The sequence below is a fragment of the Phaseolus vulgaris genome, chromosome 11, assembly GCF_000499845.2.
Source record: "Phaseolus vulgaris cultivar G19833 chromosome 11, P. vulgaris v2.0, whole genome shotgun sequence".
In the NCBI taxonomy this organism is placed as follows: Eukaryota; Viridiplantae; Streptophyta; class Magnoliopsida; order Fabales; family Fabaceae; genus Phaseolus; species Phaseolus vulgaris.
Genome location: NC_023749.2, coordinates 1013132 through 1025852, shown reverse-complemented (window position 1 = coordinate 1025852; position 12721 = coordinate 1013132). Strand labels below are relative to the sequence as shown.

At 33.4% G+C, this 12721-nt stretch overlaps 3 protein-coding genes across 3 annotated transcripts; 2 read left to right on the top strand and 1 right to left on the bottom strand.

Moving 5' to 3' along the window:
- Positions 1 to 711: 711 nt before the first annotated feature.
- Positions 712 to 3274, bottom strand: LOC137819196 (equilibrative nucleotide transporter 1). The gene is made up of 2 exons (XM_068622972.1): positions 2477 to 3274; positions 712 to 1599 (listed from the first exon to the last, which is right to left on the bottom strand). The coding sequence occupies exons 1-2, from the start codon at positions 2985 to 2987 to the stop codon at positions 872 to 874; spliced, it is 1239 nt and encodes a 412-aa protein (XP_068479073.1). The 5' UTR covers positions 2988 to 3274; the 3' UTR covers positions 712 to 871.
- A 1413-nt stretch (positions 3275 to 4687) lies between these two features.
- Positions 4688 to 7807, top strand: LOC137819345 (pheophytinase, chloroplastic-like). The gene is made up of 6 exons (XM_068623159.1): positions 4688 to 5041; positions 5248 to 5995; positions 6468 to 6694; positions 6936 to 7127; positions 7215 to 7371; positions 7447 to 7807. The coding sequence occupies exons 2-6, from the start codon at positions 5264 to 5266 to the stop codon at positions 7696 to 7698; spliced, it is 1560 nt and encodes a 519-aa protein (XP_068479260.1). The 5' UTR covers positions 4688 to 5041; positions 5248 to 5263; the 3' UTR covers positions 7699 to 7807.
- Positions 7808 to 8775: 968 nt separating this feature from the next.
- LOC137830654 (structure-specific endonuclease subunit slx1) lies at positions 8776 to 11333 on the top strand. Its single transcript, XM_068638117.1, has 3 exons — positions 8776 to 9021; positions 9451 to 9557; positions 11040 to 11333. The coding sequence occupies exons 1-3, from the start codon at positions 8816 to 8818 to the stop codon at positions 11231 to 11233; spliced, it is 507 nt and encodes a 168-aa protein (XP_068494218.1). The 5' UTR covers positions 8776 to 8815; the 3' UTR covers positions 11234 to 11333.
- Positions 11334 to 12721: the final 1388 nt, after the last annotated feature.

Sequence of the window (12721 nt, the reverse complement as noted above, 5' to 3'; positions counted from 1 at the left end):
CCTCTTAAAAGAAAAACACTTAAAATTTTGATAAATATTTCATAATTCATCTGCTTGCATAATTTAGATATTTACTTCCTAAAAATCTTATCCTAGAAATCCCAAAAAATAATATAGTCCAAATGGGCTTTAACGTAGCTATCATGGTGCAAGTTTTGCATTCGAAAATAATTTTACAATGTGAAATATAAATTTTTACATTTTGAATGGTATAATTCAAAAATAAAATTTGCATTATGAATTGTATAATTCAGAATACAAATTTATATTTTGAATTTTAGAGTTCATGAATCCAAAAAATACTTTTCAAAATGGTAAATTAGACATTTCACTTTCACAGAAAGTATGGAGGTGCAGAAAGAAAACACCTTTGCACTGTAGTCCTTTTGTCCATTTGTGACTACTGATAATGAGTTCAGGCGTTTTCTTCTTACGCTGCATAGTTTTTTCATGCACCTCCATAATTTTTTTAATTCCAAAACTACCATTCGACAAAAAGTGTTAGGTTTATTTTTTCATTTTCAAATTGTATTGTAGATCTTCTGAACTTTAGAATTCAAAATGTAATTTTATATAATTATAAGGATCTTTTGCAGTTAGTGGCATCTCAACTTACATTTGTTGTAAACAGAAAAAGTTCCAAATGTATCATGCTTTCCCAGGCTTTACTTTGTTTATCCATCTATCAACTAAACTCTAAACCGACACCAGTTGTTTAGAATTGAAAGCAGTATCATTATATCAATAGATAAGCTTACAAAGTTTCATTTTTTTTAAACAAATCAAGGAAATTCATTTCAGTTTTTGATTTCTGATTGAGCCATGACACAAAAGAGGTATCAGAGTCTCCATTTTACCACAAATTGCTTGGTCAGATAACCCAAAACCAAGCTACAACAGACCCAGCAGCCAGACCCAAAACTAAGAACAATACACTCACAATCCCTGCAGTCTCTGCATGCTGCAACTTCACAGCCTTAGGAATCAGCATCATCAATACACTGGTTAGGTACCCATTGGTAAGCCCTAACAGGCAAGTTAGTATCGTCACAGGAATCTCACTCCGGAAGAATTGGGGGCCATGCAAGCACGCAAAGAAGAGAGGGAAAAACAGCAATCTTGCTATGCAACTGCCTATGGCAACTTTTGCATTCTGTAGGAAGTAAACTGCTGTGAGACTCTTGCCAACCAGATCAAACACATTATAGGCAGCAATTAGGAGAATTGGATACCAATCCTTAAGGACTTCAGAGTGCACATCCTCAGTAATGTAACCAGGAAAAATTGCCAGAGTCACAAGATAAATGAGCACAATGCCAAATCCATACCACTTGATGCTTCCCACAATATCCCATAGAGTTGACCTCCAGACAGCTCCTGTCAGGGGACCATTGTCTTCATTTGCAGAGGCCGCCTCAACCTTAAGTTCATTATAGTACTTCATAACAGGAAGTTTGTGCACCATGTTGTATAAAACCATGCATATGAACACAATCACAATTGACACAGAGAAGTATAGATTTGCACTCTTTTGTAGGCCAGCAGCATCTTGTGGGTAAACAGCTTTTGTAATTATCCTCAGGACTGAAACAAGCACTCCTGAAATCAAAACATCCACAATAAAAAGAGAGAACAGTTATCCACCCAAGTTCAACAAACAAAGGAATATATATCAATAACTTCTGACAAAATATTTGCACACACACAATTTATATTGCCTAACCATACAGTTTCAAACCAGAATTAAGCTCTGTTTTGAGTGTTTCATAATTCTTCAGTGTATCACCCATTATTACAAGAACATAAATGCTAAGGGAAAGGAGAGACTCGCGACACCACCATGGATACCGTATCACTTTTTGACTCTTGACACAAACACTTATTTAGAAATAAAATTTAAGCCTAATTCTTTATAAGTTGAAATTGAGTTTTTCAACCACTTATATACTATGAAATTCTTAAAATTTAGTCGATTTGCGATCTCCAATACACCTTTCACGCCACAATCTCCAATCCACCTCTCACAACACGCCGAGAGTTTCTCACGACACGCCGAGAGTCACAACTCGCAAGTGAGAGTCACAACTCGCAAGTGAAAAAATATATTATAGGAAATCCGACACGTAAGTGAGGTGATAAGTCTAACAAACAATTAAACATCGTACACCCAAACAACCTTGACATAAAATGATTAAGAATGTTCACCCCCAAAAGATAAATCTCCCGAAGAAACCAAGATTCCTACACTACGAACGTGCTTCTAAAATTCACCCAGTTTGAAGAAATATGTGCTACATATCACTGATGTTAGAGAAGGAAGTTATCAGAGTACATCTAAGAAGAAAATGACCGAAATTAATAACAATACCAAATCCCCACTCAAGTACCACATCGTACAAAACGCAAACGATGCATTCATCAAACTGAACAACTCCACGAAAAAAGAACCAATAATAGTAATTAATTAGAGGAATACCAGAACCGGCGGTGCCGGCGATGACAGCCTGCGTGTACCTCTCCGGCAGCTCGCCGGCGGAGCCAACAATGGAGCCCTGGACGAGCGCATCGGCGACGCCGGAGAGGCCGACGGCGACGGAGGTGGCGTAGAAGCCCCCGGAGATTCCGACCCTACCCTTGACGTAGAAGGCATCGATTAGGGGAACGACGAGGAGCGAAACGACGAAGAGGGCCAAACCAACGTTGATTCTGAGAAAGGCTCTGGAGGTGTGGCTGTAGAGGATGATGAGGGAGATTCCGACGAGGCCGATGAGCATGTAAACGACGGCGAAGATGCGGTCAACGCTGGCGTCGGGGTAGAGATAGGAGAAGTAATCAACGGCTGTGATGAAAGCGTTCCACGGGAGAAGGTAGCCGAATCCCAGGGTGAAATACACTATGTACGCCAAATCCCATTTGTCTTCCGGTACGGTGCTCTTCCTGCTGTTCGAACCGGAGGGAAGGAGAAGAGACGACTCCGTGAAAACCATCTCGTTCCGTTTCTTTCCACTTCCGTCACTGCCAACGGAAAAGTAAAGTGGTTGGTTACTCACGACGCCATTTTCAATTAGATATTTTCTATTCGCATTTAAACCAATTATTGCTTCCTACTTAATATTCAAATTCATTATCACTTCAAATTAAAACCATTTTAACTATTGTTTTATCCTTCCATTAACTCACTCAACATGCACGCTTCCTTAAATAGGAATATTATTTAAAACACAAGTAAGATCTTATCTCTTCTTTCACTTTCTTTCATCACACATGTCAAATCATAATCTTCTCTTTTCTTTTAGGTTAAAACAGCGGATGCTTGAAAACATCGACATATGAGTGTAATCTTCTTTTAGTTCCTTATTTTAAGATAATAAAGAGAATATATTTTTACACATTTCAACATCAAATCTCACATATAAAATAAAATAATTTATATTTTTAATTATTCTGTACACTCTATTTTTTATTTTTTTAATTTTGACTCATCCAAAATTATGTCTGTATGTATGTTATATTTTTATCACTGTGAAAATTGAGTAAAAAAAAAATGTGGATACACCGACACAATCGCACATGTGTTTCCACTAAATTATCAAAATCTGATTGTAATTCATTACCATTTTAAATTGAAAGCATTAACTGGTATTTTATCCTTCCATTAACTCACTAAACAATGCTAAATTTTAAATTAAAAGCATTATAACAAGTGTTTTATCCTTCCATTAACTCACCAAACATTCTTATAAAGGAATACTATTTAAAACACTATTTTGTCATTCACCTACTTAGAAGGTGTGAAATGATAATTTTGTCATTTTTCTCATCTTCTTTATTGACATCTTTATTTCTTTCTAAAATTTTGTATTTTAAATTTTAGAGTTTAGAATGTATATTAAATTCTAAAATTTGATTTTTAAACTTAGAAAATATATTTTTGAATTTAGAAATATCTTCCTAATTCTAAAATTTAAAATATAATTTTGTATGAGTTTGTAAGTTGTATAAATCACGCATTCGAAAATGAAGAAAAGGAAACAAACCCTTTGAAGGATAGTTTTGGAATTCAAATATTTATGGAGGTGCAGAAAGTAACTATGGAGGTGGAGGCCCAGTCCCCAGCAGCCGAAGCCCAATATCATTCATATTATGGCAATTGCTTCCTGCACCATAGCACTGCACCCGATCTTAGCTGAAAAGACGAAACTGTCCTTAAAAAAAATTTCCGAAATATGTGTTCCGGATATTTTTTTCCGGAACGAAATTTTATATTACGGATTTTTTTATCCGGAATTGATTTTTTATTTTTGTTTCCGGATTTTTATTTCCGAAACACAATTATTTCTTTTCCAGATTTTTTTTTTTGGAATGTATTATTTTTCAATTCCGGATTTTTTTGTCCGAAATAGAATTTTAATTTTGGTTTCCGGATTTTTATTTCCGAAACTCAATAATTACTTCTGGATTTATTTTTCCGGAATATATTATTTTCAATTCCGGATTTTTATTTCCAGAATTAAGGGCATTTTTGGAAATTAAAAAAATATGTTGGGTGCAGGTTAAAAATGATTGGGTGCAGGGAGCATTTGCCTCATATTATTCTCTATTTACTTGCAAATACCAAATCAAATTATTATAGAACTTTATTTGATGTTCCGGTTCACATAAAATATGTGAATTAAAATAAATCAACAAACACACATGAAAAATCTTTAGATAAAATTTGATGTATTCATGATGAAAGATTGTGGTTACAAGCTACTGAGTGCACTTCACCATCACATACAGGTTTGAAGCTAAGATATCTCTTTAGAACAAGCCATACACGACTCTGTAATCTACTCTGGATAAGAACAAAGGATCTCTTTCAGAATCACCAACTCTTTTACCACCACCTATCATCATATTTCACTGCTGAGACAATTAACAGTTGAAGTTATGTATTCATTAATCATGGTAAAATGTTCAACAGATGAAGAAAATAGGAGATTCAGACATAGAACATTCAGATAAATTTATGTGTTCCTACTATCTGCTTGTTTTTCTGGTTAGTTTTGTTTGCCCTTTCTTCTATCCCTTGCTATACAAATTTGGTTTTGTTTCTAAAGGCATTGTATGAACAAAAGTCATTACTGGGTTTGTTTGAAAGATGAAAAAAAATCAATTTTGACTTCTAAAAAGTTTACCCTTTTGTTCTTTTTTCTTCCTTTGTACACGATGATCACAACTTCATTTGGTGGCTGATTATTGCAGAATTCGGTTTCTGGGTATGGAAATTCTCTCGTATAGATCTGGACCATGCTGTAAAGTTGTGGACTTGCACTGGAAATTTGATGACAAGTGTTTGAATTCACGTCATTCAAGGTTTCCCATTTTTGGAGTTTGTTATACCAATGCCATTTCTAGAAGAGGGTCAGTGAGATTTCATGATAATAAGGAGCAGCAAAGAGATTCTGGGTCTGTGACTGTTCTTGAAGGGTCCAAAAAAATGACTTGCAGGGCCTATAGTGATAGATATGAGGGCTATGTGATTGGTGGTGAAAAGGGTTTAAGAGATGTTTCAGGGATACAAGAGCCTGCAACTACTAACCTTGTCATTCCCGGTCTGCCAGAAGGGTCAAATGGTGAATGTGGTGCTTCAATAAGCAGTTGCTTTTGGGAATGGAAGCCTAAACTCAATGTTCACTACGATAAGGCAGGGTGTGAGAACGTGGATTCTCCACATGTTCTCTTTCTTCCTGGTTTTGGTGTTGGTTCTTTCCATTATGAAAAGCAGCTGAGGGATTTGGGGCGTGACACAAGAGTATGGGCACTCGATTTTCTAGGCCAAGGATTGTCCTTGCCCTTCGAAGATCCTACAACTCACTGCAATAAGGAAGGTGCTACTTCAAATGGAAATGCTTCTTCATGGGGCTTTGGAGATGAAACGGAACCGTGGGCCACCAATCTTGTATACTCCATCGATTTATGGCAAGATCAAGTTCGATACTTCGTAGAAGAGGTTGGTGACATGCTATTTCATAGCAGCTAGCTGGTTTTTCATCACAGTTAATCAATGTTTACTCAAACCATGTGTTGAAAAATGTAGTAAATTAAAGCTGAAAACACGAAAATACTAGTTTTCTGTAGATGAATGGTCTGAAGAACTTATTCCCAGTGTATTGCAGAAGCCTCCAGAATACAACATGGATAATACTTAAGTATCAGAACTAGTACGTAAACTTTTCTAGAATAAAAATCTAGAATACCGAAATATTAGAAAGTAAAGGAAAAGAATAAAGGAGTGAAAAAGAAGAGAGGAAACTCAGTGAGATGTGTTTTTGGAGCCATGATACGTGGTGATGTCTCGAATTTTCTAATAGTTTTTTCCATTTGAAAGGGATAGGGGTAGATGGTTTGGTGTAGTTTACTGAGGAGGTACCTTGTTTGTGGATATTGACCATTGATGAATGAAGCAAATTGGTTTGGTGCAGGTCATTGGTGAACCAGTCTACATTGTGGGCAACTCACTGGGAGGATATGTTGCATTGTATTTTGCAGCACGTAACCCTCATTTAGTGAAAGGTGTCACACTTCTTAATGCAACACCTTTTTGGGGTTTTCTTCCTAATCCTATAAAGAATCCACGCCTAGCAAAACTTTTTCCATGGGCTGGAACATTTCCCCTACCAACAACTGTAAGGAGACTCACAGAGTTGGTGTAAGTAACACTATTTTATGTTGCTTCATATGTTTTAGGCAGACCTTTTCTTCAATGTTGTAGTTATGAACTACTCTGCCACATTTCATCTGTGACCCTCAGTCACATTCATATGTGACATATTAGAATAAGAATACCATAAGAAATAAATTTTAAGTCTTACAAAATTGACTTATAATATTTATACACACTTGTATATTATAATCTCTAACACGACATTAGACTGTTTTATTTCCTCTAGGTGGGAGAAAATTAGAGATCCTGCAAGTATTTCTGAGGTACTTAATCAGGTTTATGCAGACCATTCAACGAATGTAGATAGTTTAATTTCACACATTATAGACACCACACAGCATCCTGCAGCAGCAGCAGCTTTTGCATCAATTATGTGTGCTCCCCAGGCAGAATTATCTTTCAATGAATCCTTATCTAGGTAGACACAACTACTTCTCTAACCTAGTAACTGGTATCAGATTTGTGGTTCCAAAACTTAAGGATTTTCAGTTTATCTACATTCTAGATGTGGAAGAACCAATGTGCCAATCTGCCTCATGTACGGAAGAGAAGATCCCTGGGTAAAGCCACTTTGGGGAGTGCAAGTAAAAAGGAAGGTGCCTGAAGCTGCATACTATGAAATCAGCCCTGCTGGTCACTGCCCTCATGATGAAGTCCCTGAGGTATGCATCACAATTTCTTGCATGAAAGTGGTTGATGCTCAATAGTAATACTGCAAGTATTGTTATGACATGCAGGTCATAAATTTCTTGCTGCGTGGGTGGATCAGAAATGTAGAGTCTCAAGGTTCTGTCTCACTGCCACTGCTTGATGATGCAGTGTGTCTGAAAGAAGCTGATGCGTGGGAGTTAGAATTTATGAGAGAAGGTTCAAGAAAATCAGCCATGGTAAGATTCTTGGGTTCTAGAATCTCGATTTTGGACAGAATAAGATCTTACATGGAGAAATCTGGCTCCAAGTTCAGAAATTCAGCAGCTGAATCTCAATGACATGAAACATTAATCTCAACTCTAATTTGTATGAAGGAAATAATGTATATTAGTTATTATTGTTTCTTTTTAAATATAAAATTATAACACGAGTAGGTGTTTGTTTATAGATACAAATTCTTTTTTAAAAAATGTTAAAAATTAGAAAATATAATTAATTAAAGTTGGAGTTGATAAATGAATGGATTAATTTTTATTAAATGAATAAAGTGAATATTTAATGCGTATTTTTAATAAAAATTGTAATGTTTAATAGTGAATAGTTTCCTCAACTCTTCTTATTTATCATTTATTTATTTTCCATAAATTTTTCTTCTCCAATATTTAATAATCGGGAAAAAAAAAACAATTCAGAATTTAACACGATTGCAACCAAGGTGAGGATTTCAACTTTCAGAAAAATCAAATTTTAATTATAAAAACGTACTATGAAGCTCGGACACTTCTCTTAAATGGTTTGTCCGTGTCGGATACACGTATCGGTGTCGACACTCGTAGGACACTTATAAATGAAGTGTTCAATTCAAAAAATATTTGTTGGATTTCTAAAAAATTCTAACACAATTCTAACACGATTTTAAAAATGATAAATACAATAATTTTCTAAAAACTCAAATTTATTATATACATTTTTATTATAATTATAAAAATAAGGAACAAATTCTTTTGAACCAATCATGAAAAAGATCTTGGTACTCTTAAAAAAATCTGAAACATACTTTGTGCACATAAATATTTTTTGTCAATTTATAAAATTCATAATTATATAATATATAGATTTCCGTACCTACATTTTAGAGATTATACATATCTCTCTGTGTCCGTATCTATTCTACATAATTACTAGGTAAATAATAATTGTTACAAGTTATTGGGTATCCAATAAATTTACACAATTAAAAGAATTACTTCAATTTGATAACTTAATATATTATTATTATTATAATTATATTTTTATATATTTTAATATATATTATTATATAGACGTAAAATAGGAGTATTTTGTTATGTTATGAGTGTCAAATTATCATTTTTGTTTCAAAAACTATATATTTATTTCAATATTTGTTGTTTGAAATGGCGAGTAGTAACTGCTCCAACGGTACAACGGTAGATTATGAGAACGCTGTCTACCCAATTTCGTTCAATCAAACGCCCTAATCCAAACCCTAAATTATGCAAATCGTCCTCTCCTACAAAATCAGAAATAAAATTCAATGCCAAACCAAAATCAGAGTCAGATTCATGGTGTGTTTATCTCATCCTCTCCACCAACCATCCAATCAAAACCTACGTTGGGATCACAAACAATTTCCCTCGCCGGTAACTCAATTTTCCGATGTTCCCAGCTCAATCATTCCTCTCTGTTAACTTCAAATTTCGATTAATTTGTAATCTGATTCTATGGGTGCTGATTTTTTTTATTTTTTGTGTGCTTATGTGTGAAAAGTGTCGTGCTTTTTGTATCCTTGTGTCTTATGTCTTTCCCATTCCAAGGTAAATCACAATGCCTTTGTTCTGTAATGCAAAATTTCATAGGACTTTTTGAACTCCATTTTGTGACACTAGTTATGCTACAGGTTAATGAATGCAAAAATCCTTACTTTAATGAGTTCTCATACACCCAATTCAATTTTTGTTCTTTTGATCTAGCTGATTTTGCAATTCTTTTGATTTTACAAAACTGATGTCTGCAATTTACACCCAAGTTAAAGTAATAATAGACGTTTAATTCGTACTTAATTGGTGCAGTTTGAAGCAGCACAACGGGGAACTTAACGGTGGTGCAAAGGCATCCCGTGCTGGAAGGCCTTGGATTTGTGCATGCATCATTTGCGGTTTTACAGACCGAAGTGAGGGTATGTGTCTGATTTTGTGTTCTTTTACTTACCTTTTACATGATTGCTTTTCTGTTGTTATAGGCCCAACTTATCTGGAGACAGAAAATTGTTGATTTTTTTAATGTTGTTGTAGATTATTTCGATTTATGTTTTTTTGTTTTTTTTTTTGGTAGGTGCTACTGTGACAAGCTGCTAATTACATGATGTAGTTGTATTGTAGTTTCTGTGTCATATGTGAACTCTACCCTTAACTAAGGACCTCTTGGTGATTTAGATGCTCTGAACTGAACTGAACTTATAAGTCAGTTGGTTTCTACCTCTATTCAATTAAATCTTTGTTAGGACTAGTAGAAAGTTATAGGAGGGAGCTAGTTGATCAATTTCCCGTTCTTTCATTCATGTAACCTTGTGATGGTACTCAAGTTAACTTGATGGCTTAAAAGAAGTTGGATTACTCACCAGTAATGGTCTTTGTTGTCTTTCCTTTGCATCCACCTGACTCATTCTGAGGACTAAATTCAGTTCTCAGGCTGTCCTTGCTGTATTTGTGGATTATCTTATTGGTTACAACTTACAAGCTTTAGAAATTGAATGTCCTGCAGAAAGAGGACCTTCTTTGTGTCTGGAGATGTTGTTTTCATGAAACTACCTCCCGTTTCCTTACTCTCCTGAGCACAGATTTCTTTCTTGATCAAGTTCCTGACTTTGGGAATAATACCAATTCCTTTACATCTTCAATAATCAGAGAGATCCTTTTCAATCAAGTTTGAATTTTTTCGTTTGGAATCAGGACTCTTCTACTGCAATTTTATTTACTTTATTTTTTTTCTTTTCTTTCATCATTCCTTAACTCCCACAAGGTTTGGTCCTGTAGAATCTGACCCATTTCATCATTGAGCGAAAAGTACCAAAAAAATCAGATCGATTTTTGGATCAAAAGTAATATCTGAAATTCTCGGTTTTTTCCTCTTTCTCTATCCTTATCTCGTAGGTAGAGTGATTGAATCAATGGAGAACTCTTTCTTCTGTATCTGGATGAGGAAATAGATTACTAATTGACAGATAACCCAGTAAACTAATTAATTTATGTTATATGTAATAGAATAATTTATTTTTACTGTCAAATGGGGTACTTTCTTAGCTGTAGTAATCTGATGTAACTGAGTGCTGAGATGAGAAATAAGATGAAAATTATGTATTGATTTATATTTCTCATTTTTACTGTATTACCCTGTAATCTGTTGTCTTGTTTGATAGCCATTTTCATCCAATGGTGATTGGTAATTTGGGGAATTTTTTTCTGTGCATTTGTAATACCCTGAAGCCATTCTTGCAACATTATAATCCAGCTATCTTTTACTGAATTGACTGGGATATTGTTTCTAAGCAAGATTGTCTCATCCTGTTATGTTTGATCTGTTAAGGATTTCAGTATTGGCAGTTTCTCATAATAACTAAGAAGTTTAAGCATTTTTGTTTCGTTTTTGTACATCATTGTAGCTAGTATATTTGAATCGAAATGGAAAGCTATCTCAAGGAGAGCTCCCCGCAAAAATAAAAATGACCATCACTCCCAACAAAGTGAAGATCCATCATCACCCCTGCTGCAACACAGACAAGCAGCTTTGAAAAAAGTGAAAGATTCACTCCACTGCACTCACTTAGAATTTATTTGGCATTTGGATCCATTGTGATTCAACTGCCAATGTATTGTGTATGTGTTTTAATCAATTGCACAAAGTTCATTTGGATCCATTGTAATTCAACTGCCAATGTATTTAAGAAAAATTTCAGATGCAATTTAAAATTTCTTAAAAATTATAAGATCAAATGAGTAGAGTTTAAATCAAAAGTAAGATCCACTAAATTTTATGGTTTTTAATAAATTTAATTAATAGTAAAGAATATTTAAGAAGGTGTGTTGCTAACATTTTTCTGGTTCAAACTGTCCATTTTTATCAAGGCTTAAAATAATTTGATAGATATTTTAAGAACATTTTTTATAAGAATTTTGCATTTGACTTGTTGAGTTAAACCATGCAAAATCACATTCTTGAACCTACCTCTTTAAATATAAATTGAGAAAGGAAGAGACAAATCCTACACAACAATAAAAATTAAAATATGTGTGGCAAATAAAATTACTTTTTAACTAAATATAACTAAACCAAAAGTGTTTTAAAAAAAATACAAAATGACTTGTGGTGGAGTAGTGAGCAGGGTTATTGTATATATTCACCATTTTCATTATATTAAAAAATAATACAATTTAGAATATATAAAAAAAATATAATTTTATTGTAGTTAATTTTTAATATTATAGATAATTATTTTAATTTTAAAAAACGGTTAGGTTAGTTATATACAAATAAAAAGGGAATCCTTTATTAATATTGTAGATGAATTATAAATTTATTTGTTAGTATTTAAGTGAATATTACATTATATATTTTGTATTGTTTAAATTTGTGAAGTATGATATAAACATAAGAATGTTTGATAAGCATTAGTATATGATATGCTTCAAACATGATCCCTCTGCAACTTTTCTTATTTTCAAATATTATTAAACATAGAACCATCTTTTTAATTATAAGATTTGATTCAGTTGATCAGAGAGGTTTACTCTTAACAATAAAAAATAGAAAAAATAACAAAACACAAGTCTTGCCTAATAAAAATATTGAAATCATGCTTTTAGATATGATTCCTTCATACTTAATTAAAAAAATAAAATAAAAAACATTAGTGTTACTCGAATTGCACATCGTGTAAACATTACTCCAAATAGTGTATTCTATAGGATTCGGACATTCTCTATTTGATACTGATACATATACTTTTCAATCTTTTTTTATAAAAAAATAAAATATATTTATATATAATTATATAAAATGATGTTTTTGTATTTTATATAAAAGTAATATGTATCACGTATACACGACATATACATACAATAGTGTGGTTGAAAAGTAGTAATTTTTATCATGAGGTAAAATTAGAAAGTGAAAAAACTGTAACTTGTATGAAACTAAGCATCATGGTTTAACGATTTTTTTATTATGATGGGTTATTTTTATTTTTATTTTTACTAAAATGGGGTCTGTTTAAAAAAAATTACAAATTTAGGCACGACTTCATATGCAGAAGTCGTCCTAATTAGACACGACTTCTGCCATGTC